General features: G+C 33.2%; 3 protein-coding genes across 3 annotated transcripts; 2 read left to right on the top strand and 1 right to left on the bottom strand.

The window, feature by feature from the left end:
- The first annotated feature begins 2,487 nt into the window (after nt 1-2,487).
- Nucleotides 2,488-5,059, top strand: LOC118045934 (L-type lectin-domain containing receptor kinase VIII.1). The gene has a single exon (XM_035054691.2). It carries the CDS (start codon nt 2,679-2,681, stop codon nt 4,827-4,829), a length of 2,151 nt encoding a protein of 716 aa, XP_034910582.1. The 5' UTR covers nt 2,488-2,678; the 3' UTR covers nt 4,830-5,059.
- A 6,969-nt stretch (nt 5,060-12,028) lies between these two features.
- On the top strand, nt 12,029-14,096 carry LOC118045938 (DNA-binding protein S1FA-like). The gene is made up of 2 exons (XM_035054695.2): nt 12,029-12,278; nt 13,554-14,096. Exons 1-2 carry the CDS (start codon nt 12,225-12,227, stop codon nt 13,767-13,769), a joined length of 270 nt encoding a protein of 89 aa, XP_034910586.1. The 5' UTR covers nt 12,029-12,224; the 3' UTR covers nt 13,770-14,096.
- Nucleotides 14,097-19,218: 5,122 nt separating this feature from the next.
- LOC118045935 (cell number regulator 8) lies at nt 19,219-25,607 on the bottom strand. Its single transcript, XM_035054692.2, has 3 exons — nt 25,194-25,607; nt 20,054-20,256; nt 19,219-19,595 (listed from the first exon to the last, which is right to left on the bottom strand). The coding sequence occupies exons 1-3, from the start codon at nt 25,498-25,500 to the stop codon at nt 19,356-19,358; spliced, it is 750 nt and encodes a 249-aa protein (XP_034910583.1). The 5' UTR covers nt 25,501-25,607; the 3' UTR covers nt 19,219-19,355.
- Between the last annotated feature and the right edge of the window lie 1,067 nt (nt 25,608-26,674).

Below are 26,674 nucleotides of genomic sequence, written 5' to 3'. Positions count from 1 at the left end.
TTTAACAATATATATATAATTTTTAATTCAATAACTTATCCAAGAGGAAACCGCAGCCTATAATTAATAGAAATAATTAATTTATTTTATTTTAAAGTTTAACTGTATCAAATCAATTCTAATTGGAGGTATTCATAACTAATTTATTATTAATTTAATATAAATTCATTATAAATTCTAAATTCAATCTAAATAATTATTCTAATTCAACTACATTAAATATGAATTCATAATAATATAGTATATTTATCTTATTTGTAGGACTAGAAAAAAAAAAATTGGAGTGACAATGATAGAAGAGGAAACAAGATAAAAATATTTAATAGGTTTTTTAAAGATACAAGTGCTGAGGAAGATAAATGATTTGATACATGAGAAAACTTAAATTTTAATTAATATCATAATTAAAAATAATGATATTTAAGAAATGTTATTATTTACTTTAAAGCAAGATAAAATAAAAATATATTATATAACTGAGTTTTTTCTTAAGACTCCAAAACTTTAAAATTAGTGTGCTGATTAAAAAAAGGAAAAGAAAAAAAAAACCCCAAAAGATAGGACTTTAAGCTTTTTGTTCCACAAAGTCGCGTGCACCCGTCCCCGTGTATGTTCTTAACATTTTCATCGAAATGCACGCGTTCTCCAGAGCAGTGAGATTGACGCGCTATCGTGAACGGAAATTTGGGTGTTTTAGGGGCAAAGCATGGCATAGGCGTTACCCATTTTTGGATCAAAGAATTACTTCTACTGCTCAACTTAGCTTTATATGACCGACGCCAAACGACGGCATCTTTAGGGTGGTTAAGCATCGCTGATCTGTTCCTTTTCTCTTGCTCCTTGTCAATGATATGATGTCACATTTTAAATAAAGAAAACCCACCTAACATATTATTCCTAAAATAACACTCTTGATATTAGATTGATTTTTTAAAATGTTTTAAAATAATTTTAATATGAGAAACATAAAAAAAACATTTATTTTATTTTTTTAAAATAAAAATATCACTTAAAAAATAATTTGAAAAACACTTGAATCACAACACTAAATAATATTTGTATATAGTAATTCTGATAAGTGTAGTTTATTTGATTAGATTATAAATTTGCTTCTTAAAGATCATAATTTCAAGTTTTATAAATCTTAAAGCCATCAGAGATTTACATGATTAATAATTTTAGAGCTCGTAAAAATATAAACTAGTTCAAACATCCTAATAATAAAAAAAAATTGTATATTGTAAAGATGCCATGCTTATTAACCCATTGCATTTTAAGTGATTAGAATATGCAAACTGGATTAACATAAAAAGAAGGAAAATTTATCATATGAAAAATCTACTGCAAAGAAATTAGAAAGGCATCGTTTGTTACCATGATTCACATATTTTTTAAAATACCTTTTGTGTAAGTATGATATTAATTTTAAAATAATTAAAAAGCATCTAGAATTTATCAATTTAAATAAAAACAACTTTAAGAAACAACTTTCAAATGCCGTGTCAAATACATAATAAGTTCAATCAAAACCATTAAATGTCAATGAACATTCCATCATCCATATTTTATATAAGTTGGGCCGTGTAGATCGAAAATTATAGACGCATAGAATCAAACATTATTTAAAAAAAAAAAAAATTCTGGTGAGCAGATTGCCTGAACAAACTGTAATCACGGACAACAGCCCAGAAATTAAAAAAAAAAAAAATGTAGTAAGGTACAATTACAAATGCTCCTGTGCAAATTATTTTAGTTCCATAAAAATTAAATTTTTTTATTTTTTGTTAATTTGAATATTTTTAATGTGTTGATCTTAAAAAATAATTTTTTAAAAATAAAAAAATATTATTTTAATATAAAAAAACATTTTAAAAAACAATCACAATTACCCTCTCAAACATATTATTAATTTTTTTAAAAAAAAACATTAAAAGAAGCTCGCTCCGGCGCCTGTACATACCATTAAAAAAAACAAAAGATACCATGCACGTTGTCGATGTTCAATAGAGATTCAGCAAAAGACAACCATGTTTATGTCATCCCATTAACATAAAATTATACGAAGCTTTCTTGATTTTTGATTAGACTGCTAAGCAGCTCAAGTTTATCTATACTGTTTTTTAATATTTTTTTATTTAAAAATATTTTTTTTAACTTTTAATATGAACACGTAAGAGCTATTAGAAAAAATGATTAGACGGAAATACCAAACAATTCAGGTTTTCTGTACTTTCTCTTATTTTTTTACTTGCATCAATAATGCAAACCAGCATGCTTTGGATGAATCTCTCTCTTTTTTACCCTACTTTGGTCCTAATTAGCCACTCCAATTTCCATAAAAGGCGGCCATTCATGACTTTTACCGCTACGTGCAACCATGTAACCGTGTGAAGCAGGCAAAAAGGACAGGAGGGGAGAAAAAAACGTTTCTTATTCACCGAAAAAATAACCGTTACGTATGGCCACATGTCAGTCCTACACTTCTACCTGTCTTCTTCACCTCTCTTCGGATTCCCTCACCCGCACACCATTCCTTTGTTTCCTTGCTTGCTTCCGTTTTTGTTCTGCTTCCAGTTCTTTTCTCGCTCTCTGACAAAACCCGTGAAGCGTTCTCAATCTCCTTCTCTTCACCTCTCCAATAAACCTTAAACAGTCAATTCTATAATGTTAATGTCTTGATGTCTCTCTCTTGCAAAACTTCGGACATTGGTACTTTACCCCTTCCTCTGTTTCTCCTCCTCTGTTTAGTACTGTTAAGAACCAAAGCAACAACAACTGATTTTGACTTCGGTACTTTAACACTTAGCAGTCTTAAGCTCCTCGGCGACGCTCACTTAAACAATGGCAACGTCCGTCTCACTCGTGACCTCGCCGTCCCCAATTCTGGCGCCGGCAAAGTTCTCTACTCTAAACCCATCAGATTCCGGCAGCCCTCCACTCACGCCATCACCAGCTTCTCCACTTTCTTCTCCTTTTCTGTTACTAATCTTAACCCTTCCTCCATCGGCGGTGGCCTAGCTTTTGTCCTCTCGCCTGACTCCGACACCCTCGGTGCTGCCGGCGGCTTCCTTGGACTCCTCAACACCAACGACATGCCAAAGGCTGCTTCCAGTTTTGTGGCGGTCGAGTTTGATACTTTAATGGACGTGGAGTTTAAAGACATTAATGGGAACCATGTGGGTTTGGATCTGAGTAGTATGGTTTCTACACAAATTGGTGATTTAGGAGCTATTAATATTGATTTAAAAAGTGGTGATCTTGTTAATGCTTGGATCGATTATGATGGTACAAGCCTAAGCTTTAACATTTCTGTTTCATATTCAAATCTTAAACCCAAAGAACCAATCTTGTCTTTTAATCTTGACCTGGACCAGTATGTTAATGATTTTATGTATGTTGGGTTTTCTGGGTCTACTCAAGGAAGTACAGAGGTTCATAGTATTGAGTGGTGGAGTTTCAGTTCATCTTTTCAGTTAAGTTCAGGTTCTGAGCCATCTTCCTCTGTACCTCCACCTCCAACGGCTAGTTTGATGAATCCAACGGCCAATTCTGTTAAGTCCCCGCCACCAACTTTAGCTCCTAGTGGTTTAGAGTCAGTTGGTGGTAAGAGTGTTAAGTCTGATTCGTGTCACAATCAGCTCTGCAAGCAGGGTGCAGGGGCTGTTGCAGGGGTGGTGACTGCTAGTGCTTTTTTTGTTATCTTCGCCGGTGTTCTTATCTGGGTTTTCTCTAAAAGATCCAAGCGTGTAAAGGAGTCAGAGTCTTTTGCATCAGAGGTTATCAAAATGCCTAAGGAGTTTAGCTATAGAGAGCTTAAATCAGCTACTAAATGCTTTAATGCGAATAGAATTATTGGTCATGGAGCATTCGGTATTGTTTACAAGGGTATATTGCCGGAGACTGGTGACATTGTGGCGGTGAAGCGGTGCAGTCATAACAGTCAAGGAAAGAATGAGTTTTTATCTGAATTGTCGATAATTGGGACTCTAAGGCATCGAAATCTTGTTCGGCTTCAAGGCTGGTGCCATGAAAAAGGTGAAATTCTGTTAGTTTATGACTTGATGCCCAATGGGAGTCTTGATAAAGCTTTGTTCGAGGCAAGAACGCCTTTGCCATGGCCACACAGGCGTAAAGTCTTACTTGGTGTTGCTTCTGCTCTAGCTTATTTGCATCAAGAATGTGAAAACCAGGTGATTCATAGGGATATCAAGACCAGCAATATTATGTTGGATGAGGGGTTCAATGCAAGATTAGGAGATTTTGGATTGGCCAGGCAAATTGAGCATGATAAATCGTCAGATGCAACAGTAGCTGCTGGTACAATGGGGTATTTAGCTCCCGAGTATCTTTTAACAGGGAGAGCAACTGAGAAAACCGATGTATTTAGTTATGGAGCTGTGGTTCTTGAAGTGGCTAGTGGGAGAAGACCCATCGAAAAAGAGACCAGTGCTGTTGGGAAAGTTACGCTCAATGGGAATTTGGTTGAATGGGTTTGGAATTTACACAGAGAAGGCAGATTGCTAGCGGCAGCTGATGATAGGCTCGAGGGTCAGTTTGATGAGAGCGAGATGAGGAGGGTTTTGCTGGTTGGGTTAGCTTGTTCGCACCCTGACCCAATGGCTAGACCCACCATGAGGGGTGTGGTCCAGATGCTCGTGGGGGAGGCTGAGGTCCCTCTTGTCCCCAGAGCAAAACCTACGATGAGTTTTAGCACTTCACATCTCTTGTTGAGCTTGCAAGATAGCGTTTCTGATTGTAACGGTATGATCACCATTTGCACTTCCTCGTCAGAAAACAGCTTCATAGGTGGTGGTCATGACCTTGTCTGATCAAAGTGAAGAAACGGGCCCCAATCTTTTGTTTATTGACTCATAATACATATATTATTATTATTATTATTATTATTGTTAGTATTCGTTTATGTATGTATAACACAATAACATCCATTGTAATCACAAGGTCTTTAAGGACATTTGTTTTTTATTTTTTTGTTTTTTTAGTTTTAAGTTAATGTATCTTTTTTGGTATAATAAAATTAGTAGTGAGGGCTTTAACTATACCTATACACAGAGAGAAATGGTGGAGGGTCATTTTCTTGCTTTCATTGGATGAGTGCTCCTTCGTGGAAGGGGGTGCGTAGTTGCTTTCACAAGTAAGCTTATAGTCAAAAGTAAAGTGGTTAGAGATATATGCTTACAGGAAGTGAAGTTCAAAGGAAAATAAATAAAAGAAAGTAAAATTATTATATAAAAAAAAAACAAAAAAACAAGTGAGATTATTACAATCCAGTTACGAATTATTGTAAAATTCTACTGTATTTCACAACTGTCATAGACTTCTATTGTGCGTTACTATACGCCACCGCTTTGAATCAAATCCAATATGTGCTAAAAACACTGACTGAGTGATTCGTTACTTGGCTCTATCGTCGATCTTCCTGCGTTTTCCTCCATTGATAGTTGATTTGAAGAACAGGAAAAGGTGTAGGTTTGAGTGATGTGTAGCCAGAAAGATTCAAGAGTCATGTCCAAAGGCCATAAACAAATACCGGACAAATACAAGGAGATGGAATAAAAATAGAAAAGCTAACGTAAATGCTCAATGCCTACTCTGTCGTTTGTGTGTAGAAAACAACGAAAAGACACCTCCCGAAACTCTTGTCATTTTTAGATTTTTTTTTTTTTTTTTTTTACCGATAACTAAAGGGTAAGCCCAGTGCCACTCCTTGGAAAATAAGTTAAATAAATCATGGGGTATCTGCCTATTTCACTAGCTAGCAAACAAATTTGCTCGGAACTTGACAATTCTTCTGGGGAAATACGAACAGCCCTCCCCAAAATGCCTCCGTGTTATCTCTCTCTCTGTGTTTGTGGCCCAGGTCCAGCGACGCACCTTGTCTTGTATATCAGCAGGAATGAACGGCCGTGTATTGGCTGCTTCTCAGATATCAACGCTACGACTGATCCCCCAGTCTTCCAAATTTTGGGAGTGCAGCCAGATTTTGCTGCATTCATGGATTCTTTGTCACAGAAAGATTATAAAGCACCATCTCCCATAGATTCCATGACCGTGTACATTAATTCACCACGCGGATAGGTTTTTAACCTTGTTGTATCGACAAACATATTTGTCCTGTTTCTTTTTTGTCCGGTAGATATTCGGTGTTGACTCGTTAATACAGCAGTAAGATTTTGATTGGGCCAAAACTAAATTAGCCCAACCAAGCACAACAAGATGGAGAGAGAAGAGAGAAGAAAGAAGCATAGTTATTAAACCCGGTCCGGGGGTTGACCCGGCCAAGGGACCGGGTCTCGGGTTTCATGAGTCAACCTAGATCAACTCGAGTCAACCCGAATTAAAAGATGGCCTTTAACTTTGTTTTGGTGAGGGTAACATTCATGTGTTGTTGGAAAATCTCCAATGTAGATGGCATGCCCCACCGGGCCACCTTTTCACTCTCTCTCTCTTTCTGTTTTCCTCCCTCACTTTCTTGGTGAATTCGGTTGGGCCAAGGTTGTTAGGCTTGGTTGGACCATTTAAACAAAGTGAAAGAGAAAAACAGAAAGAAAGAGAGAGTGAAAAGGTGGCCAACCTAAACTGGCAAGCATAACTAACTCTCTTCATGTCGACAAATCTCATTTAAACATGACACGAGGTTTAAGGCAAAGTACATTACCATCATCCTAAATTTTTTATTTAACAAGTTATTAGTGTTGGCGCACACTTGAATTCTTATATTACGAGTTATCAATACGGTACCCACATGAATCTTTAAGTTATCAATTCAATGCCTACTTAAAAGCTATGTATCACAAGTTGACATGATGGGCACCTATATGAATAACTCGTCCTAACAAGCTAATTAAGCGAGAGCTCATGATGAATACATATTCTTCATGATTACTCCTATGAATAGATTTTCTATCATATAACACATGTGGCTCGAGGTGTATATTTATAAAAAAACACCAATTATGAAAGACAACGTAACAAATCCATATAATTAAACCATAACAAAAGTTCTCTTACAGTTTTATTCATTCTTCTACATATTATTTTCCTTCTAAGCTTTGCTAATTTAGGTATTAGAGGGTCCTATGTTCTATAGGAGAATTGTTTTGCAAGAGAACATGCATCATCAATAAAAACCAAATAAAAATAATTTCAACCCATTAAATAGCATAGAGAACCCCATACACTTTTAAAGTTTTTTTCAACTTTGTTAGATACTATTTATGTGTTTGTACTTCGTTACATGTCAAAGCATGAAAAAGGCAAGAATATCAAACATTCTTAAGATGGTAATAAGCATATATGTATGGTTTCTTTGAATAGAGCAATGAAACTAAAACAAAGATTGGAAATGCCTAGAAGGAAAGTTTCATTGTAGACATTAAAATATCCATTAATAATTGAGGTATTGAGAGCCTTGATGATTCATAATCCTTTGAGTTTATGGCAGATTGAAATGTATGGTAAAATGGAGCGAAGTTGTTATGTCCTACAACCTCAAGAACACTACAAATCCCTAGAATCACATCTTTTGGCACGCTGTTCTTTTTCATGTACTCTTTTAGATTACTATTGTCTCAATCAGATTCTCATTAACTCCATGGAATTTATTAAATCTTGCCACATAGGTTGTTACGGCTGAAGGCATTTCAAACCCTATTAACACTTCATTTTTTTTTAATATAAATTAACATAATTGAATGGTATTATAGCTTGAACATTGAATTGAAGTCCAGGCACTTATAGGAAATAACACAAATTTGAGTTTGTTGAACATACAGTTAGAATCGAATAAAAAAGATAGAACATAGAACTACATTTACAATTATCATCACCAATATAAAACAAATTGCAATGCTTTTACATTTTCTTATAGTAAATAGTGAAACAAAAACTAACTTACTTTTTAAGCTAAAAATCCAATCAATTTGAACTTAAAAAATTAGTGAAATTATATGCTATTAACATAATTTAGTTGTCATAACAATGTATTTCAATTAAGAAACATTGAATGACTGGAACTAAAAAAATTCTAATCTTACTAAAACAAAGTTTCATAAATGTTTACAATTATCATCACTAATAAAAAAACATATAAATATAGCTTATATCTTTTATAGGAAAGGGTGAAACAAAAACCAACAGGCTCTTTAAGCTAAAATTTCAATCGATATGAGCTTAAAAAATATTGAAATTAAAAGAAACTAATAGGGCATCTTTTTTTTTTTTTTTTGTAGCAGAATTACTTTTCATTGTCTTACAAATTATTATGGATTGGAGCAGTAATATTTTTCAAATCTTTAATTTAATCCTTGAACTTTTATTTTACACAATTAAGCTATTTTGAGCAAAAATTAACACCCAATTGTATTATTTTTTAAGATAGAAGGTTGAATTGAAAGACAGGGGGATTGAAGTGGAAAAGGCCAGTAATATAGATGACAACTTTAAAATTTATTTGAAAAGTTCATTTTAGTTTCCAATCTTTTTTAGCTATTAGTGACCGGTCCCTTTAATTTTAGAAAAATGAATTTTGGTACCAAACTTCATTTTCTCATTTTTTAAGTCTTTTTTGGGTGGCTGAATTCTAGCATAAAAAGAGAAAGTTGTTATTGTGATGATTCTAGCCATCAAACGGTCGATTTTTGTGTCAAATGGTACATTATGATGAGGGGAGTTGAAATTAGATGTTTATTTATTTTTTTTTACCTTGAAAATGCTTAAAAAGGATCTGAACTCCAAGAGATTTTTTTTTTGAGTTGATTTTGAATTTTGATAATGTTTTTCATGTTTTTTTAGGTCATAGATTGGTTTAATAAGGTTCTTATGATATTTATTTTAGGTGTTTTAGTCAAAAATTGATTGGAAATGAGTTTTTAGAAATAAAAAATGGCAACTCTGTTTTCTAGCCATTATAGTAGTTGGAATCTAAAAATTTTAAATGATGGATCATTAATTTTTTTAAAAGTAAATTAGGCTAATGACATGAACTTACAAAAAAAAAAAGTACCAGCAGCACCTAACTTCACTCTCTCTCTCTCTCTCTCTCTCTCTCTCTCAATTAATTTTTGAAGAAGTTAGTATGATTTATCTGTAATTTTTTATTTTTTATATATTAAATTTATTTTTTAAAAAAATAAAAATATTTATCTTTTATAATATTTATAATATATACAGCTTTGCATAATCTTTTTTCTTTTATTTTATTTGATAAATTTCATGTGTGTGTCGTTTTTTATAACAAATTGATTTTAATAAAAAAATTTATTAAACACAACCCTGTTTTTCTAGCCATCATAGTAGTTGGAATCTAAAAATTCTAGATGATGGGTTGTTTATTTTTTTGAAAGTAAATTGTGCAATTGACATGAACTTAAAAGAAAAAAGCCCTAGCAGCACCTAATCTCTCTCTCTCTCTCTCTCTCAATTTAAACCTTTTTTTATATCTTTTTTAAACAATTTTTAAGTTTGTAATTTACTCACAGTGATTTGTTTTTTTTGCTCATTTAGTATTTTTGAACTATCGATTATTTTTTTTTTTATTATATTAGATATGTTTAATTTTTGAAAAGGTTAATATGATTTATCTGTAATTGTTTTTATTTTTTATATATTAAATTTATTTTTTAAAAATAAAAATATTTATCTTTTATAATACTTGTAATATGTGCAGCTTTGCATAATTTTTTTTTATTTTATTCGATAAATTTCATGTGTGTGTCGTTTTCTATAACAAATTGATTTTAATAAAAACATTTATTAAACACAATAAGGTAAATAACTCATGTTGTGATATTAAATATATTGATTTAAATTTGTCTTTTAATTTTTTTTCATTTTATTTTTATTTAACATTAATAACCTTTTTTTTCTATTCACAATGATTATTGATTTATTTAATTAGATACATGCATAAGTTTTTCGAGTTATATTTATGAGCTTTTTATGTAAAAAACAACTTCAAAAATTCTACATGTTCATTTTTTTTTTTATCATGTATTGATATTTTCAACTTGATCCTTAAGTTTTTGGATTTCTGATTCTTTTCCTTGATCATTTTATAAAAGTTTTATTATTTTTAAATTTCACCCTTCAATTCAAGTTTATAGTATATGTTTTTGTTTTGGTCCTTATTCTTTTGTTTTTTTTGTTCATGTTTTTATTATTTTCAATTTAAATCTCAAATTGAAAATTTTTTCGTTTTCCTTTAATTTATCTTTTATTTTGATTTTAACTCTCATTCTTTTAATTGCTATTTTTTATTTTAATTTTTTTTTATGTAATTTCTTTTTCCCATTTAATTCTTTAACGTTTCATTTACTAGGGATCATATTTTTTTTCATGTATAGTGCTTTCGGTCTGATAACCCAGGTTATGAGTTTGAAAAGTTAATCGGTGTTGACATCTTTCTTGTTTTATTTTGTTTTTCAATATAGTCATTCAACATTATTTTTATAACATTTTTTACAATTTTTTTTGGTACCATACTTCTCATGTATCAGGTCACGAGTTTCATGTGGTAACACAGATTTGCTCAAGGTAATATTTTTTATTTTTTTGTTGTTGTCTCATTTTTTTTTAACATATTATGAAATTAATTAGGATTTAACCTGGTTATCAAATCTCCTTAGTTCTTTAAAACATAATTGTATCCTGAACTTTTTTTTTTCAGGTGAGAAAAAAATTTGGTTTAGCCTATCGTGTCTTATTGGCATCAATCTAGTTATATGCTATTAATATAATTTAGTTATCATAGCAATGTATTTCAATTGAGAAACAAAACTGGAGAATTGTACTCCTATTGAAAAGAAGTTTCAAAACTTTTTGTAACTTTGTATGAAAAAATTGGAAATCTAAGTACAATAGTGACAAAACACTATATAACACCAAATAGCAGGGATGACAATGAATAGCCATAGATATGGTTTCATAATACCCATACTCGATTAAAACATTGGACTCGAACCCGATCGAGTATAAACAAAATCTAACCTAACTTGATTAAATTTTTATCGATATAAACAGAGAAATTTGAGAATCAATTAAATTTGCATTGATCGAATTTATTAGTACACAAGATTATAGCTAAAAAGGGTTAAGTCTCACACATATCAAGCATCTAAGGAAATAAAATCCATTAAGATCAATACTGAAACCAATACAACAAGTCAATAACAGACTCAATTTATCTTCTTTTTGAAAATAAACCAAAATCACCAAAACTAATACATTAAGAAATAAAGCAAATTCACCAGAACCAATAAATAAAACTCAATATACCTTCCAAAGCTCCTATTTTGTTTTACATGAGAAAATAAAATATGAAATCAATCACCTGATTAAATACAAAAATAAAAAAATTTGTTATACTATCATTTTAAAAAATAAACCAAAATCTTCAACACATAATGAAACACACATATAATCTCCATGCATACTACAAAAAACAAAACAAAAAAAAAATAGAAAAAAAAACTTGGAAAAAGTCGCCAAACACTTTATTGCTAGAAGAAAAAAATTTCCGTAGTTTCATGGCCGACTTTGAAGCAAAAGGAACCCATACTTTCTCTTCCTCTAAAACACCATCATCATCACTTTAATAATTCCTTCATTCAAGGAAAACAAAAAAACAAAGAGAAGGCTTTTGAGTTATTTTAAAGGAGAAGAGACTGGAAATATGACTTCAAAGAAAGAAAAGAAATGTGTGTGAGAGAGAGGCCTTGAAAGGGAAGTATAATGCTAGAGGGATAAATAGGAAAAGGGAAGGCGGTTGAGAGGGCAGAGGGCAAGTGAAAAATGGAAGCTCTATTTTTCTATATATATATATTGATACAATTGTAATTTTTTTAGCTTTTATGGTTAATAATTAATTTAGATTGGGAATAATAATATTCATATTCTATTTAAATCTGATTTAAAAAAAAAATAAAAATACCCGAACCCAAACCTGAATAAACAATTTTTTTTTTTTAACTTTTTAGATTGAGTCGGGTCAGTATCCAACGAGTGTAGGTAAAATTGCCATTCCTGCCAAACGGTGACTGAAACAAAACGCTTAAAATTTAGAGGGTCAAAATGAAGCCATTAAATAAATAGCTTCATTTAATTTTTGTGGGTTATAGATCTGCGCATCTCTCCTTCCGTTTTATTATTCCTCTCTGTAATCTTCAAATAGTCCAATTAGAGGAGCGAGGGGCTGATCTCTAGAAGCCATGGCTGACGATTTCGAGTTCTCTGATCAATCTCCTCCTTCCTTCCAGAATATGGTACGCTACTTGCTTTTAAAGACTTCAATTCTCTCCCTAAAATTCAAACCCGAGATCTGTACTAATAGAAATGAATTTTTAGGATTTTAGTTCAGAGATTTTTTTTTTTTATTCAGAGATCTGTACTTTTTTTTTGGCATTTTAGCTTCTTATTCGTTAAGATTTTCTATTATTGATTATTAGATCTATAAATCTTAAAGCCTTTTCTTTTAATTAAAAGCAAAGGCGAAGGGTTTTGTTTGAGATTATGTGAAAAATCTTATTTTTCTTGTTCTAGTCATGTTGTGTTTGTTTAAAATGCTATGTGGGTAGTTGGCTGTTTTGTTTTAATCCAAGGTTGTGTTTTGATAAAAAAAAAAAAAAACCGTCCTTGAGGTCCTAGGTTTATATGCTTTGGTTGAAGATGGAAGATTTTCTCTGAATGTAGTTGAGCTCACGCTGTTTGATTCGAAACTGTTGGTAGACATAGGCCTGAATGCAAGTAGGTGACAGAATTGTAAGAGGATTTGTTGGTGTTTCACTTATAAAGACGACTAGAACTTCTTGTTTTATAAGTCAGTTTAAGCCACTCTACAATCTAATTCAATAATTTGCATCAGAGATTGCTTGATACCAGAATTACCCATTGTCATTTACTTGTCGCACCTTTTCGATTCATTTGCTTTGTCAGATAGCCATTTCTTTTGCCATCCATGTTTTGTTATTGTAGTCACTTGTTGTGAACTTTGTGTGATTGCGTGTTCTGTTATTGTTCTCAATAACTTTATGGAATTGTGAGGAGAGATGGTTGTAAAGATGTGTGGAGATACCGCATTCTCTTTGTGTTAAATTCCCATATCATCTATGTAACCTATTCTACATCCATGATTATTTATTTTGGAATCAAACATTTGGTATATCGATATATTTATATATCTAAATATGGGTATTTGAGCATTCTGATACCCTTTGCCAGATGATGGGTTATGCTTGAACAGGTTTAACCTAGGCACTTATATAATCCGAATTGGCATTAGAACTCTATTGAATTGCACCACTATTTAGTGAATAAGCCTTTTTTATGAAAGTATCAGGATGAGTCCTCTTAAGGAAGATTTTTAAGGTAAATTTTTTGGGTTATGATTTCTGTATCATGTGTAGATTGTCTCATATGATTGAAGTTGTTTTTACTTGGAATATTTACTGGTGGGTTGTGCTTGTCCTTGCTTCCTGTTTCATCTTGTTTGCTGTACGATATTTTCTCACTAGAATACAATTAAATTTTATGATGAACAGGGGAATGTGATCAAGGATGCTGAGCCTAAAGGGTTAAACCCGGGGTTGATAGTGCTGCTGGTTATTGGGGGGTTACTCTTGTCATTCCTAGTTGGAAACTTTGTACTTTACACATATGCGCAGAAGACCCTTCCTCCGAAAAAGAAGAAGCCAGTCTCAAAGAAGAAGATGAAGAAGGAGAGACTGAAGCAAGGTGTATCTGCACCAGGAGAGTGAAAAGTTAAGACTAGTTTTATGTTAGTCCTCTCTGTGTTGAGCTGTTGTGTTCCGAATTTCCCCTTCTTTGATGTCGAGAGAGCTGTGTCAGTTATGTTCACTGATTTCATAATTTTAGAAATTAAAACTACATAATTAGAAGTTAATATTCTAGTTTTGGGTAGAACAGGAGTTTAAAAATGACGATTGTCTTTGTAATGTGGCCCCTGTCATGGGAGTCATCCTCCTATGCATTGTTTCTGCTTGTTTCAGGCCTTGTAGAACTACTAAATAGGCATTTGAAAACCAATAAACCACTAATTTATCAAGGAAAAAGGTTGTTGCTAATCTCGGAGCCGGGCTGCATTTAACTCACCAAGTTCTTTTTATCTTTTCCTTGTAGTAGTTGTTTGCTATTGGTTTCTCACCTGTACTTAGTCTTTGATGGAATTTGCACACTCACTTGAGGGTTGAGGGTAGATTGGCTGAACTAATTCAAAGTTCAAGTACTAGCTTTATAATTACAACGTAAAATATATGTTATTGAAGTTGGGATTCCTATGACTGCTGGCACCAGACTTCCCTGTCCCAAAGACAATCCGTGTTGACTCGACAAATGTGAGTTGTGCGCGGAGGCTAGCGTCCTTGCCATGCGTTGTGCTTGCAAGGTTATGTGGTTGAAAGGAAATGGAGGAGGATTTTAGGGACTTTCCCAACCCGAAAAATTCTCGGTATTTTATCATAAATCACCTAACCCATACGAAGACTAAACATAGAAAGTTGCTCTCTCTCTCTCTCTCTCTCTATATATATATATATATGTATGTATGTATATATATATATATGTATGTATATATATATATATATGTATGTATGTATGTATTATTTTTATGGATAATTACTAAAAAATACCTTACATATTTTGCTCTTTTTTTGTTTTCAATCTAAGGCTTTAAAAATGTAATTTGCCTATGTAGAAAACGAGAAAAACCAAATTAGATGAAAAATATTTTTGTCCACGTATATAATAAATGTAAATTTGTAACATTTTCTCACAAAACCTTTTTTTTTCCTCTCCCAAACATGCTCTCTCTCTCTCTCTCTCCAATAACACGACACACCCGCATAAAAGCATTAAATATGAAGCAAGATCTCTTCACACAAATATCAGGAGCAAAAACCTCTTGTTGCTGTTATTTTATTCAATCTTTTTTGAAATCATGACAACTCCTCAATTTGATATATTAGGGTTACTATAAGCTATGACATTTGCAAGTTTGTTTGGTGAGATGCTGGATTTCTTGGACTGGTATGATTTATGGGTATTGTAATAATGGTTATGTTTTATCTGCTAGGGTTTTATTTGACATCACGCTGGAGAAAAACTTGATCTTTAGGAATGTGATGATTGGTGGATCCCGTCAAAAATAAGCAATCTTTATTAATATTTTAAACTCAAGACTCGAATTATTAGACCAAAAACATCCTATTTAAAAAGGTAATGAAATTCAATTCTCAACCAATAAAATATTAAAAGATAAAATTAAAAAAAAAACTTAATTTTACAAAAGGATTCAAAACAAAAATAGCAATTAAAAAAATAAGGATTAAAATTAAAATAAAAAAAACTAAATTAGAGAACAAATACAAATTTTTTACTGAAGAGTTAAATTAAAAATAATAATCAATTTAACAAAAGGATCAAATAAAAAATTAAAAAATAAGGATCAAATTGAAAAAACAATAACATATCACAAATTGGGATTGAATGATGAAATTGAAATAAATCAAAAATTTTACAAAAACATCAAGAACAAAAATTAAAAATTAAAAAAAAAAATGATCGAAGTTGACATCTTAATAAATAAGAAGATAACTCTAAGATTTGAATGACTACCGTGATTTTCGAGGGGGGGAGAGAGAAAGTGAGAGGATAATAAAAAAAATATCATTGGTGTCGCATCAGTATTTGACCGTCATCACACATCATCCTAAAAATAAGATCTTGATGCAAAGTTTCCATCGTAACCATGTAAACTGGTATTTGGTTGCCATGAGGCTTGCACCGTCCAAAGGGCGTGGACGCCTTCTACAACGCACCCGCTACTTCTTCTTTCTTCTTTTTTTATTTAATTATATTTTTAAATTTATTAAAATACAAAATTTCTCTTCATCCAACATAACAATAATAATAACAATAAAAACCAATACAAAAATACGAAAAGCTCATTGACACCAGCTTTCCACACACTAACATCTGCGTTCAACACACCATCTATTCCTTGTTTTTTAATTTAATTTTATATTTATTAAAAATACCAAATTACCCTTCATCCAACCTGATTATAATGATTAAAACTAGTATAAAAATACAAAAAAGCTCACAGACACAGGTTTATAAATTTATGCTTTCAATGGTAGTTTTGTTACTTTACTATATTTTTAAAATACAATAACACTTATTTATCTTCAACCAATCTGATAATAGTTAATGGATCTTATGAAAAGACCTTATTACCCCCAATACTCAGGTCAAAGATTTTTTTTTTGTAGGAATAACAAAAACATCATTATAATGTTCTAGTGAATAGTACCTTTGTGTCTATATAAATAGTGTTTTTCCAAGACCTATTAGGTTTTGTTAATATTAATATGGACAAAATAATAGGGTTATTCACTTTATTAAAATAAAAAGTAAAAGGCCAAACACAAAGACCTAGAAATGCAGACCCACTCACACCTAGGCTTATTTGAATTGGAGCAGGGTGTGTGCCTAACTATCAATGCCAAGGTGCTTGGTCTCTTTTAATCATAGTTTTGAAACCCGACCCGGTCATTGACCCGGTTGACCCTCCGGGTCACGGGTCAGCTGGGTTGACCCGGGTCAACTCAAAAAAACCTAAAAAAAAAAAAACACATAACTCTGCGTTGGCTAAACTTCGACTTGCTGTAGTTGAATCTCTTCTTCCAAGCTTCACCGCGTAGGATAGTCCACCGACCCGTGACATTTTTTTCATAAGAATCATAAGTAACAAGTCCTGATTTTGCAGCTCGCAATACCAACAACAATAAAGAGATGGATTTAGATACTCACATAAGCAGACGCATCTCTCGCTGCAACAGCAATGATATCTGCACAAGATACTACTCCAGGACAGATCTTCTCAACTTCAGCGCATTAGGACAGGAGCTGTCGTAAAATGCAGGGGAGAGTTGTGCTTGGCATGCTATGTTCAGCAAGAACAGCATGAACATGAAAGAAGTTGCTGCTCCTGCTTTTGCTGCCATTTTATATGTTTTCAGTTGGAGAAACTAAAGTTTTTAGCGCGCTAAATGTATAGCTAAGTCTGCAAGTGTTGTTACCAAAGCTGTTGTACGATTGAGAGAATTGAGATAGAAGATGGAGAAGAATGCATGGGAGCTTATCTATTTATAGAGTCTGATGAAGCTCATTAATCAAGATTTGTCTAGGTAAGAACTGTAAGGCCAAAACGTGTTGAAACTTTTCTAATTTGATGCCTTCATGCCATTCATTAACTTTTTTTTTACACTTCTTGTCGTGACCCATTAATTAATTATTTTGTCTGCATCAAATCCTATGAAATAATAATCTAATGAGGCTGCTTTGGTATTTTTTAGAGCAATTGGTTGCTCACAGCTGCGGTCTTCTCAGTTCTCTACGTCGTTTTGACCTTTTAATTGGAAAGGCCAAAACGACGTCGTTTCAGACAGGAAAATATAAAAAAAATAAACTCGGGTCTCAGCCGGGTTTGACCGGGCCGGTCGGGTCACGGGTCGACTCTCCGAGTCGACCGGGTCTGGCCGGGCCAATTCCCAGCCTGTTTTTTCCTTAGACCCGGCCCGGCCACATGCCCGGGTCGGCCGGGTCCCGGTTGACCTGCCGGGCGGGCCGGGTTTTAAAACTATGCTTTTAATAAAATATTTATTTATTATAGCATTTTTTTAATATAATAATTAGCAATCATTTTGTTAATTATTATATATGGATCTAATATGCAAATTCTTTTAAATATGTGATGATGAATATTAAAAAAAATATATTTCATTATATTTCATAATATTTTGTTAGATTAATTATTTTCCCTTTCAATTAGGTATAAAATATCGAGACATGATTCTCAGTGTTTTGTTTTTTTTTTTTTAAAAAAAAAACTTGCTTTTCATATTGTATTTTAACTTAAAAAATATTTATGGTAAAAAAACAAGTTTTAGTTAAAGAAAAAGGAGTGCATTAATAAGGAAATGTAGTTTCAATTAAAGAGATACATTTTTTATGCATTTTTTAAATTATTCATTTTTAAAAAATATTTAAATTCACATTACTTTAATTGAAAAAACATGCCTACTAATAAAAACATATTTGATAAAACAATGCATGAATAATTTGTTTAATAAAAAAAATATTTTTTTTGAAAAATAAATCATAATTTTTCACACAAATATCTATTTTGAGTATAATAAAAACCAAATAAAAATAAAATTTGAAAACACCCCCACAGCATTGCGCAGTTAAATAACGCGTTACGGTCTATTTGTGAAATAAGATGTAAATTCGCAATTATTTATTAAAGAATCCATTGTTGCGCTATCAAATCTTCAATATTTGTTTTTGTTTTTTTAGTGATTTTATTATGGGTATTTGAGGGGAAAATTTTAAATAATGGAGAGCATTTCTAGATGCTCTCCACCTTCCTTGCTTTCAGTACAGATATTAAAATAATATTATTACATTTAAAAGATAAATAAATACATTATTATTATTATTATTATTATTATGAAACCAGCCACCAGCTACACAAGAAAAATGGGTGACCCACACTAACTATTTTATTTAAAAATCAATATCTAACCCCCAAGTAAAGTTTATATCAAATATTTAATGAGATTATTGTATGGTTTAAACTAAAAAAACAAAAATATAAATAATTGAGATGTAAATCCATAACACGTGGCTTCATTTAGCGCCAACATCAAATATTACATACAATGGGCGCTCAAATCAATTAGAATGTTTAGTGGATAAAAAAAATAATTCATTTTTTTAATTATTGCCGAGAAAGGTTAAAGGTTGATCGTGTTATAATTTTATTATATTATTCCCTGCGTTGTAGTTTAGATAAATTTTATTTTTATATAAAAAAATATTTAAGTAATTCTGATATGTTTCTTAACAAAAAAAAATATTATGAATTAAAAATGCGATGTGAATAATTATTTTTATAAATATTTATATAATATTATATTAGATAATATATATTTTTTTAAAATATTGAGATGATATATTTAATCATCCGGATTAACTTATTAGATTTAAAACACAAATGATGAATCTAAGATAATTTTATAATGTTGATCTCACATCACTCGACACTTCAACCAAAACACTTCAATGGATAATTATAAACATTAAATTTAGGACAGGTTTCCATAATTATTTTTTACAAGTCGCGATCAAAAGTGTCCATATTTATTTATTTATTTATGCTTGGAGGATCCAACAAAACCACATGGTTTCCAGAAACTTTAAACATCACACCCAAATATGTAAAAACAGGATATAAGTTTCTACTGCTGGGAAGGAAGCATTCAAGCCCCACGTCCCATGGATTGCTCCCCAGGAGGGATCATAACCAAGACTGGTTGAGCATTGAAACCAGGATGGAGTACCCTACGACGAATCTCGCGACCTTCCTGGCAAAGAGCACATGTGTGGCAGAAAAAATGAGTTGCAAAATCACATGCTGATTCACACTGCTCACGTTGCAGATCATCTTCCACAAAGCTTCCACAGCAACCACATGACCTATTAAGTGCCTCACAGCTACCCTGTTTCACATTAACAGCCACAGAAATTAATGCTTGAAAGGCAATCTTTCTAAATTTCCTTGGTTTACAAAAGCAGGGGGGGGGGGGGACCGATGCCATCTTATTTCCTTAAAAATAAATAAATTTCAAGAGTCTTAAAGCCCTACCACCGGGTATAAATAGGGAAAAGAGCTTTTTTCAACACGTAATTGTGCACTCATAGCCAAAAAAAAAATACTGCATCAAAATAGCAATGCAAATGTAGACTATTTCTTGGAACAAGTCTAAATTAACTGGATTGGAACTCATATAAGGGCCCTGCTCCTTGAAAAGGAATGGAGCTGTAAAAGAAAATGAAGTTTCAAACACATAACTAATGATTACAGCAGAGATGATAATAAAGGTGCACCAAGAATCAGAATTCAAAATCATGTTTAAATTGCAGATACACGGGAGCAAGTCTTGGGGAAATAACTTGCCTCTAGGTTAAACTTCCGGCGGATAGCTGTCCGGCTAGGATATGAAAAACATGGTGCAATGCAATTCCCACCAAAAAATGAGCTGCCAATCAGATACAAACCAGAGTATGACAAGCAGTGGGTTGCAAATGTTCCAGGAGTAGATCCAAGTCTCTCAGCATTGCTTCCATACAGCACGCAAGGGGCAATGCTTCCAAGAAGACCTTGCACAATTGAAAAAAAAGAAAATGAAGGGATTGTCCACAATGATAGGCGGGGTTCTTGAACAAATTGATTACATGCACGCTGAAGGAACTGTTATGGTAAATGGATTCCAGAGTCTGGAATCATTGCATGCTAAATGCTTCCAAATCAAATAAAGGCTTCCAAATAAGCTAAAGGCCAACCCTCCTCCTTTAAATATGTTATACCATGTTCTTTAAAGATCATCCACCCATAAAAATACCATCAAATTTCTTATGCAAAAATAATTGCCAATTGAAAATGAAATTTTTGCTTAAATTCCACTTGGAAAACTAATCTAGTGTTTTCTATTACTTTGGATTTTATGAGAACAAAGTGGGTGCATCTAAGTATAACATAAGGAAACACAACCAACATAGCTATTGAGCTAAACCAAGCTTGCATCTACTTTCTGAAATATCTACCAAGCTAGATTGAAGTTACCCAGAAAAATGGGCAAACTTTCTGAAATATCTACATACCATGCGCACGTATGAACATCACATAGAGAAGCAACAATGTACAATAAAAAACAACAATGAATTTGATATCCACTTACTATCGTGCACATAAAGAACACATAATACCAGAAATTTACTACCAGAAAAACAGAAACCATCATGTAAATCTCCAATTGATTAAGAAATAAAAAATTGCCAATTGTTATTATCATTATCATGATACAATTTGCAGATTAGACGATCATTGACCAAAGACTGTTACAAGTTGAATTTGGGAGAGCTTGATTCAATGGGGAAGATACATTAATGGCAAAGTTTCAACTATTTTAATTAATTGACCGTTCATTAGATACTGTGTTGGTGTGTGTACACACCATTTCAGTAAGTCCACACGCGGTGTTTTTATTGCCTTGTTACACAAAGCATATGGTTTGTTCTTTTCAGTTCCTTTTATTGTCCTAGTCATTTCACATGCTGCCATTTCTGATTCTATCAGCTCAAGTCTAGAGGATTGTTGTGGCTGTATATACGCATTGTAACAGAATTTGTTTTTTCATGAGAATATTATGAAGTGATGGATTAATGGAGAGCCTGGAGTTTAGGAAACCATAGACTCCTCTCTTCCTATTTAAACTAATTGTTTCTACCCTTGTTACTCATCTAAGAGCTTATACTCCATTTGCACTTCTGGAGAGCATCCAGATTGGTGCTATTAATATTCAGCTTGCAACAAGTGATATTAGAGCGGTCAATCTTCGGACCCTGAACATGATGACTGATACTAAGTCTTGAGACGTGTTTGAGGAGATTAAGGATCTTCTTCATGGGGTGATGGATCAAAACAGATCTATTTTGCAGAAGTTGGAATCAGGTCACTACCCCTACAAGGCTGTTGTGATTGCTGAAAAGAGCATCGACTTTACATCTCCACTGTTACTTGCCATAAGTGATAAGCAAGATGCAATAAACCAGAAGTTAGCTTTTAATATCTGATTAAGGTGCCCTACCAAATTCTCAAATATCTAGCTTCAAGGAGAAGGTTGCTTTGCCAAAGAAACTGAATGGCACCTCCCCAACAATAAAATTGATGATAGAGTTACACCATTTGTATTTTCTTCTCCAGTCCTAAATGATCCGTCTGTCCCAAAACTGAGTCTATCATCAGATGCCAAACCAGAGGGTTTCACTTTACGCCTGTTGCTACTGACGCTACTATTTTGGTGACTAGAGACCCTATACCAGATAAAACTGAAGATAAGACAATTTGAAGGCTGGGGGTTCCTTCAGGGCAACTGAAAATATGCCCTCTTCTCCATTTGTTTGGCTTCTTGCTTGTTTCTCACACACATTCAGCACTAAATCAAATTTGGCTCTCTGCCAAATCGATACCAATTCACCTGGATACTATCCGGATTGGTGCCATCAATATCTGAAGCCTCAGTTTCATTCCTCGCGAATTCATGGATCAAATAGTGTGGAAGATGATGAAGCTATTGATGAGGTTTTGCATGTTAGGAATTCTATGATTGATATGTGTATAAAATGTGGGTTTTTGGAGAGTTGAGAGAAAAGTTTTTGACAAAATGCCAAGAGGGATGAGACTTCTTGGATGGAGTTGATTGTTGCTTATGCAAGAGTGAAGAAAGGAGCGGCAATAAAGCTTGCTGGCGGGATTCGAATGATATTGGCAAGCACAGCAGATAGTGGCGAGAAGCTAATTGTTGATTCTCATCTTCTGCCTGCTACTAAGACTGTTGAAATTGTTGCCATTAAGATTAGAGAATATGTCAAATTGAGTCAATATCCAACTGCAACAATTCTATTTCATGGAACGATAATTGGGACTTCACCTGCAGCTCCTAAGGTTGCAAACTTTCGAGCCGTGGTCTGAACTATTGGACACCAAAGATTCTGAAACTAGATGTCATTGTTCTTAGTGTTAACATTTTGGCTGGTTGAACTAGATTTGTTGGACCAACAGATTTGGAAATTGATCCTAGAAGGGTTGAGTTCAACATCATATCAAAATACTACTTTCTAGGATTAGCAGTGACAGCAGAGGGTGGATCAAAACTAGGAACTGTGATTGACATTGATCCTGGGACTATTTACTCTATGTGGCTGTCTCTCAAAAAGGACATGGAGAGATTATAGCCAATGATCATGTCCAAACTACAAAGGATGCATGCATCATTGCCGGGATAGATGTGCCTCGGATAATCAATGAGCCAACGGCTGCAACTATTGCCTATGGCTTGGACAAGAAAGGAGGAGATAATGGTGGTGGTACATCTTGACTATTGATAGTGGTGTTTTTTAGGTTCTTGCTACAGCTCTTGGGAAGCTTTGAAGGGAATGTAAGAGAGCTAGGAGGGCGTTGAGTAGCCAACACCAAGTTCGAGTAGAGATTGAATCACCCATTGATGGCATTGATTTCTTAGAGCCGATAACAAGATCAAGATTCAAAGAGTTGAACATGGACTTATTTAAGAAGACACTGGAGATAGTAAATAAGGCTATGGATAATGCAAGATTAAAGAAGGAGATTGTGCTTGTTGGTGAAAGTAAAAGAATTCCCAAAGTGCAAGAAATGTTAAAAGAATATTTTGACGCGAAGGAACCTAACAAGGGTGTGAATTCATATGAGGTTGTAGCCTATGGTGCTGCTGTTCAAGATGGAATTCTTAGCAGTGAAGGCGGAGAGGAAACCAAAGGCCTTCTACTTGATGTTACTCCTCTGAGTCTGGGTATTGAGACAGTTAGGGGCATGATGACAAAACTAATCCCAAGGAACACTGTTATACCAGCTAAGAAGTCCCAAATCTTCACCACCTACCAAGAACAGCAAACCACAATGTCTATAAAGGTTGATGAAGGTAAAAGAAGCTTAACAAAGGATTGTCGTGAGCTTGGGAAATTTGATTTGTTTGGCATTCCTCCAGCTCCAAGGAAAATGACCCAGATTGAGGTCACGTTTGAGGTTGATGCCAATTGTATTCTGCATGTGAAAGCCGAGGACAAAGCAGCAAAAAAGTCTCAATCTAGAACCATCATCACCAACGATAAGGAGGGTCTAAGCCAAGAAGAGATTGATAGGATTGTGAAGGAGGCTGAAGAAATGGCCAAGGATAATAAAATTTGGGAGAAGATTGATGCTAGGAACAAGTTGAAGACTTACATCTACAACATGAGAAGTGCAATCAATGATAAAGACAAGCTTGTTGATAAGATTGATTCAGATGATAAAGAGAGGATCAAAACTGCATTGAAGCACTTGAATGGTTGGACAATAACCAAAATGCAGAGAAGGATAATTATGAAGAGAAGTTGAAGGAAGTAGAAGAAGTTTGCAATCCTGTCATAAAACAAGTTATTAAAAGTGTGGGAAGTGCAGCTTTGAAGATGGTTAAGGAGGGTCGAGTGCAATTCAACACCATTCATGGCCTCATGGAAGATCATGCCAAGCCTGACTATGCCACCTGTGTTTAAGGTCTTCATGGATTCTTCTATCAAGTAGATGACCCCATCTGGTGCACTTGTCATGTTAACACCCCTACTTGCTGGATCCCTTGTGTTTGGTGTCCAGACTGCCATCTCTGCTTCCAACGCTGGTGGTGTATGGGATAATGCCAAGAAATACATCGAGACTGGTGCTTCAGAGCATGTTCTGATCCTATGGAAGGGTCTTTTACCTTCGAATGCAACCGGGGAGTTTGGTGATGATCTTCATCTAAAGTTTCCATAATTTTCCCTCGAGGACAAGGGCATTTTCAAGGAGGGGAAATGGTCACAAGTTGAATTTGGCAGAGGTAGATTCTAAGGGGAAGATACAATAATGGAAAAGTTTCAACTATTTTAATTAATTGACCGTTCATTAGCTACCGTACCAACACCGTTTCAGTAAGTCCACCCGCAGCGTTTTTATTCCCTTGTTATCCGCAGCATTTGGTTAGTTATTTTCAGTTCTTTTTATTGTCCTAGTCATTTCAACGTGTAGCCATTTCTGAAGTGGATATAGTGAAACATAATTTGTTTTTCATGAGAGTATTATGAAGGGATGAATTAATGGTGAGCCTGGAGTTCAGGAAACCATAGACTCCTTCTCTCTTCCTGTTTAAACTAATTGTTTCTACCCTTGTTACTCATCCAAGAGCTTACACTCCATTTGCTTTCCTGGAGAGCATCCAGATTGGTGCAATTAATATTCAACTTGCAACAAAGACATATGATCCATTACTTTGCTGCACTTTAAAGAATTATAAAAATCTCTTTAGCAATTTCAAAGAATCCGTAATCTAGAATAATCAATCATCTATTCTCGATAGCAATTCTCGGAAAAGAAAATTTACAAAACGAATCAATCATTAATACCAAGAACGACCCCAATTGAAAGAATGTACGAGTAATTTCAAAAAATGATAAATTAATCTACCAACGCACAGAAATTAAAGACTTACAGACTTCAAGATCGCTGCTACAGAATTCATCGTTGTGACCAAGGCAACAGCAAAGGCAGGAGTCCCACTGAGTCCGTCTCATAGGCTCACCCATCACGCTCCCATAAATCAACGGAAGCCCGTTGACTGTACATCCATGTTCAGGCCCAGCAGATGCCGGGGTAGCGGTGGCGGTCTTTGCATCAGCAGAAACCTTGGCGGGTTTCTTGTCGTTGTCGTCAAGGTTCTTCTTCAATAACGGGCTTGATTCCTCTCCATCATCATTATAGCTGTTGAAGCTTGGGTTGTTGTTGTTGTTGTCCGTCATTTTTGAGAGTACGGAATCGAAAAGAAAAGCAAAGCCCTTTATAGTGGATTATATTTCTACAGTGGTGAAAATTGGAAAGAGTGAAATGGCAGAGGAAATTGGATCTGAAAATTTAAACGAGTCCGAGAGTCAATTACTTCAAGTTCTTACTAAATGATAATTTTTATTTTTTTTAATATAAACCCAACTCTATTGGTTAATTTAATAATTCATTGACAAGAGGCTAGCATGTACGTTGGATTTGAAATTAAATTAAATAGTAATTGACATGATCGATGTTTAGTTAACTCGACTGAATTTGGCTTTTGAATGATGTTTTAGGGTGAGGTGCGATAATCATAGTGGTTTAAAGTATTTTTTTTTGTTAAAAATATATAAAATTAATGTTTTTTATTTTATTTTTTAAAAATTATTTTTTATATTAGATCTGAAAATATTAAAATAAATAATATTTAAATATTTAAAAAACAAGATTTTCAGCCATATTTCTAAATACTGTTTTATAATTTATAGAATAATTCAATGATTTATTAATTTAAAACTTATTATAGTTTGAAATTTTAAAATTAAACTAAGTAATAATAGAAACTAATTGATTTGGTGAGTGAATTTAAAATTTTTAAAAAATATTTTATTTCTGAAGAATATTTCTTGAAATAAATATTATTTTAAAAACTTGATGTTATTTAAGATAGCCCAAAGTGTAACTTGAATTTAATAAATTATTTCTTGCAAGGATGAGTTTCGAACGAAGAGGAGGGCATAGAAATAAATAAAACGACAGCTAAAGTGCCGTGTCAATGGTTGTCTTTACAATTAAAGTATTTACAATATTATCGATGACATGACCCTTTGTTTTTATCAGACTAAATTATTATATAATATGAACAGCAAGTTCATATAAGCTTGTTGCCCAGAATTTTTATTTCACCGAATTATGAGCTGTTGACAACGGCTTTCTGGACTGCTAAAGCACTCCAAGACTGGAGATGGGCTTGCAGCAAATTGTTGAAAATTTGAATTCTTTAGCTTAAGAAATATTGATATGGGTTATTTTTAAAATATTTTTTTTATTTATAAATATATTAAAATAAATATTTATTTTATTTTTAAAAAAATTATTTTTAATATTAGTGTATTAAAATGATTTATAAATATTAAAATAATATTAATT

The sequence above is a fragment of the Populus alba genome, chromosome 16 (assembly GCF_005239225.2).
Source record: "Populus alba chromosome 16, ASM523922v2, whole genome shotgun sequence".
Lineage (NCBI taxonomy): Eukaryota > Viridiplantae > Streptophyta > Magnoliopsida > Malpighiales > Salicaceae > Populus > Populus alba.
This window is presented reverse-complemented; position numbering and strand designations above follow the sequence as displayed.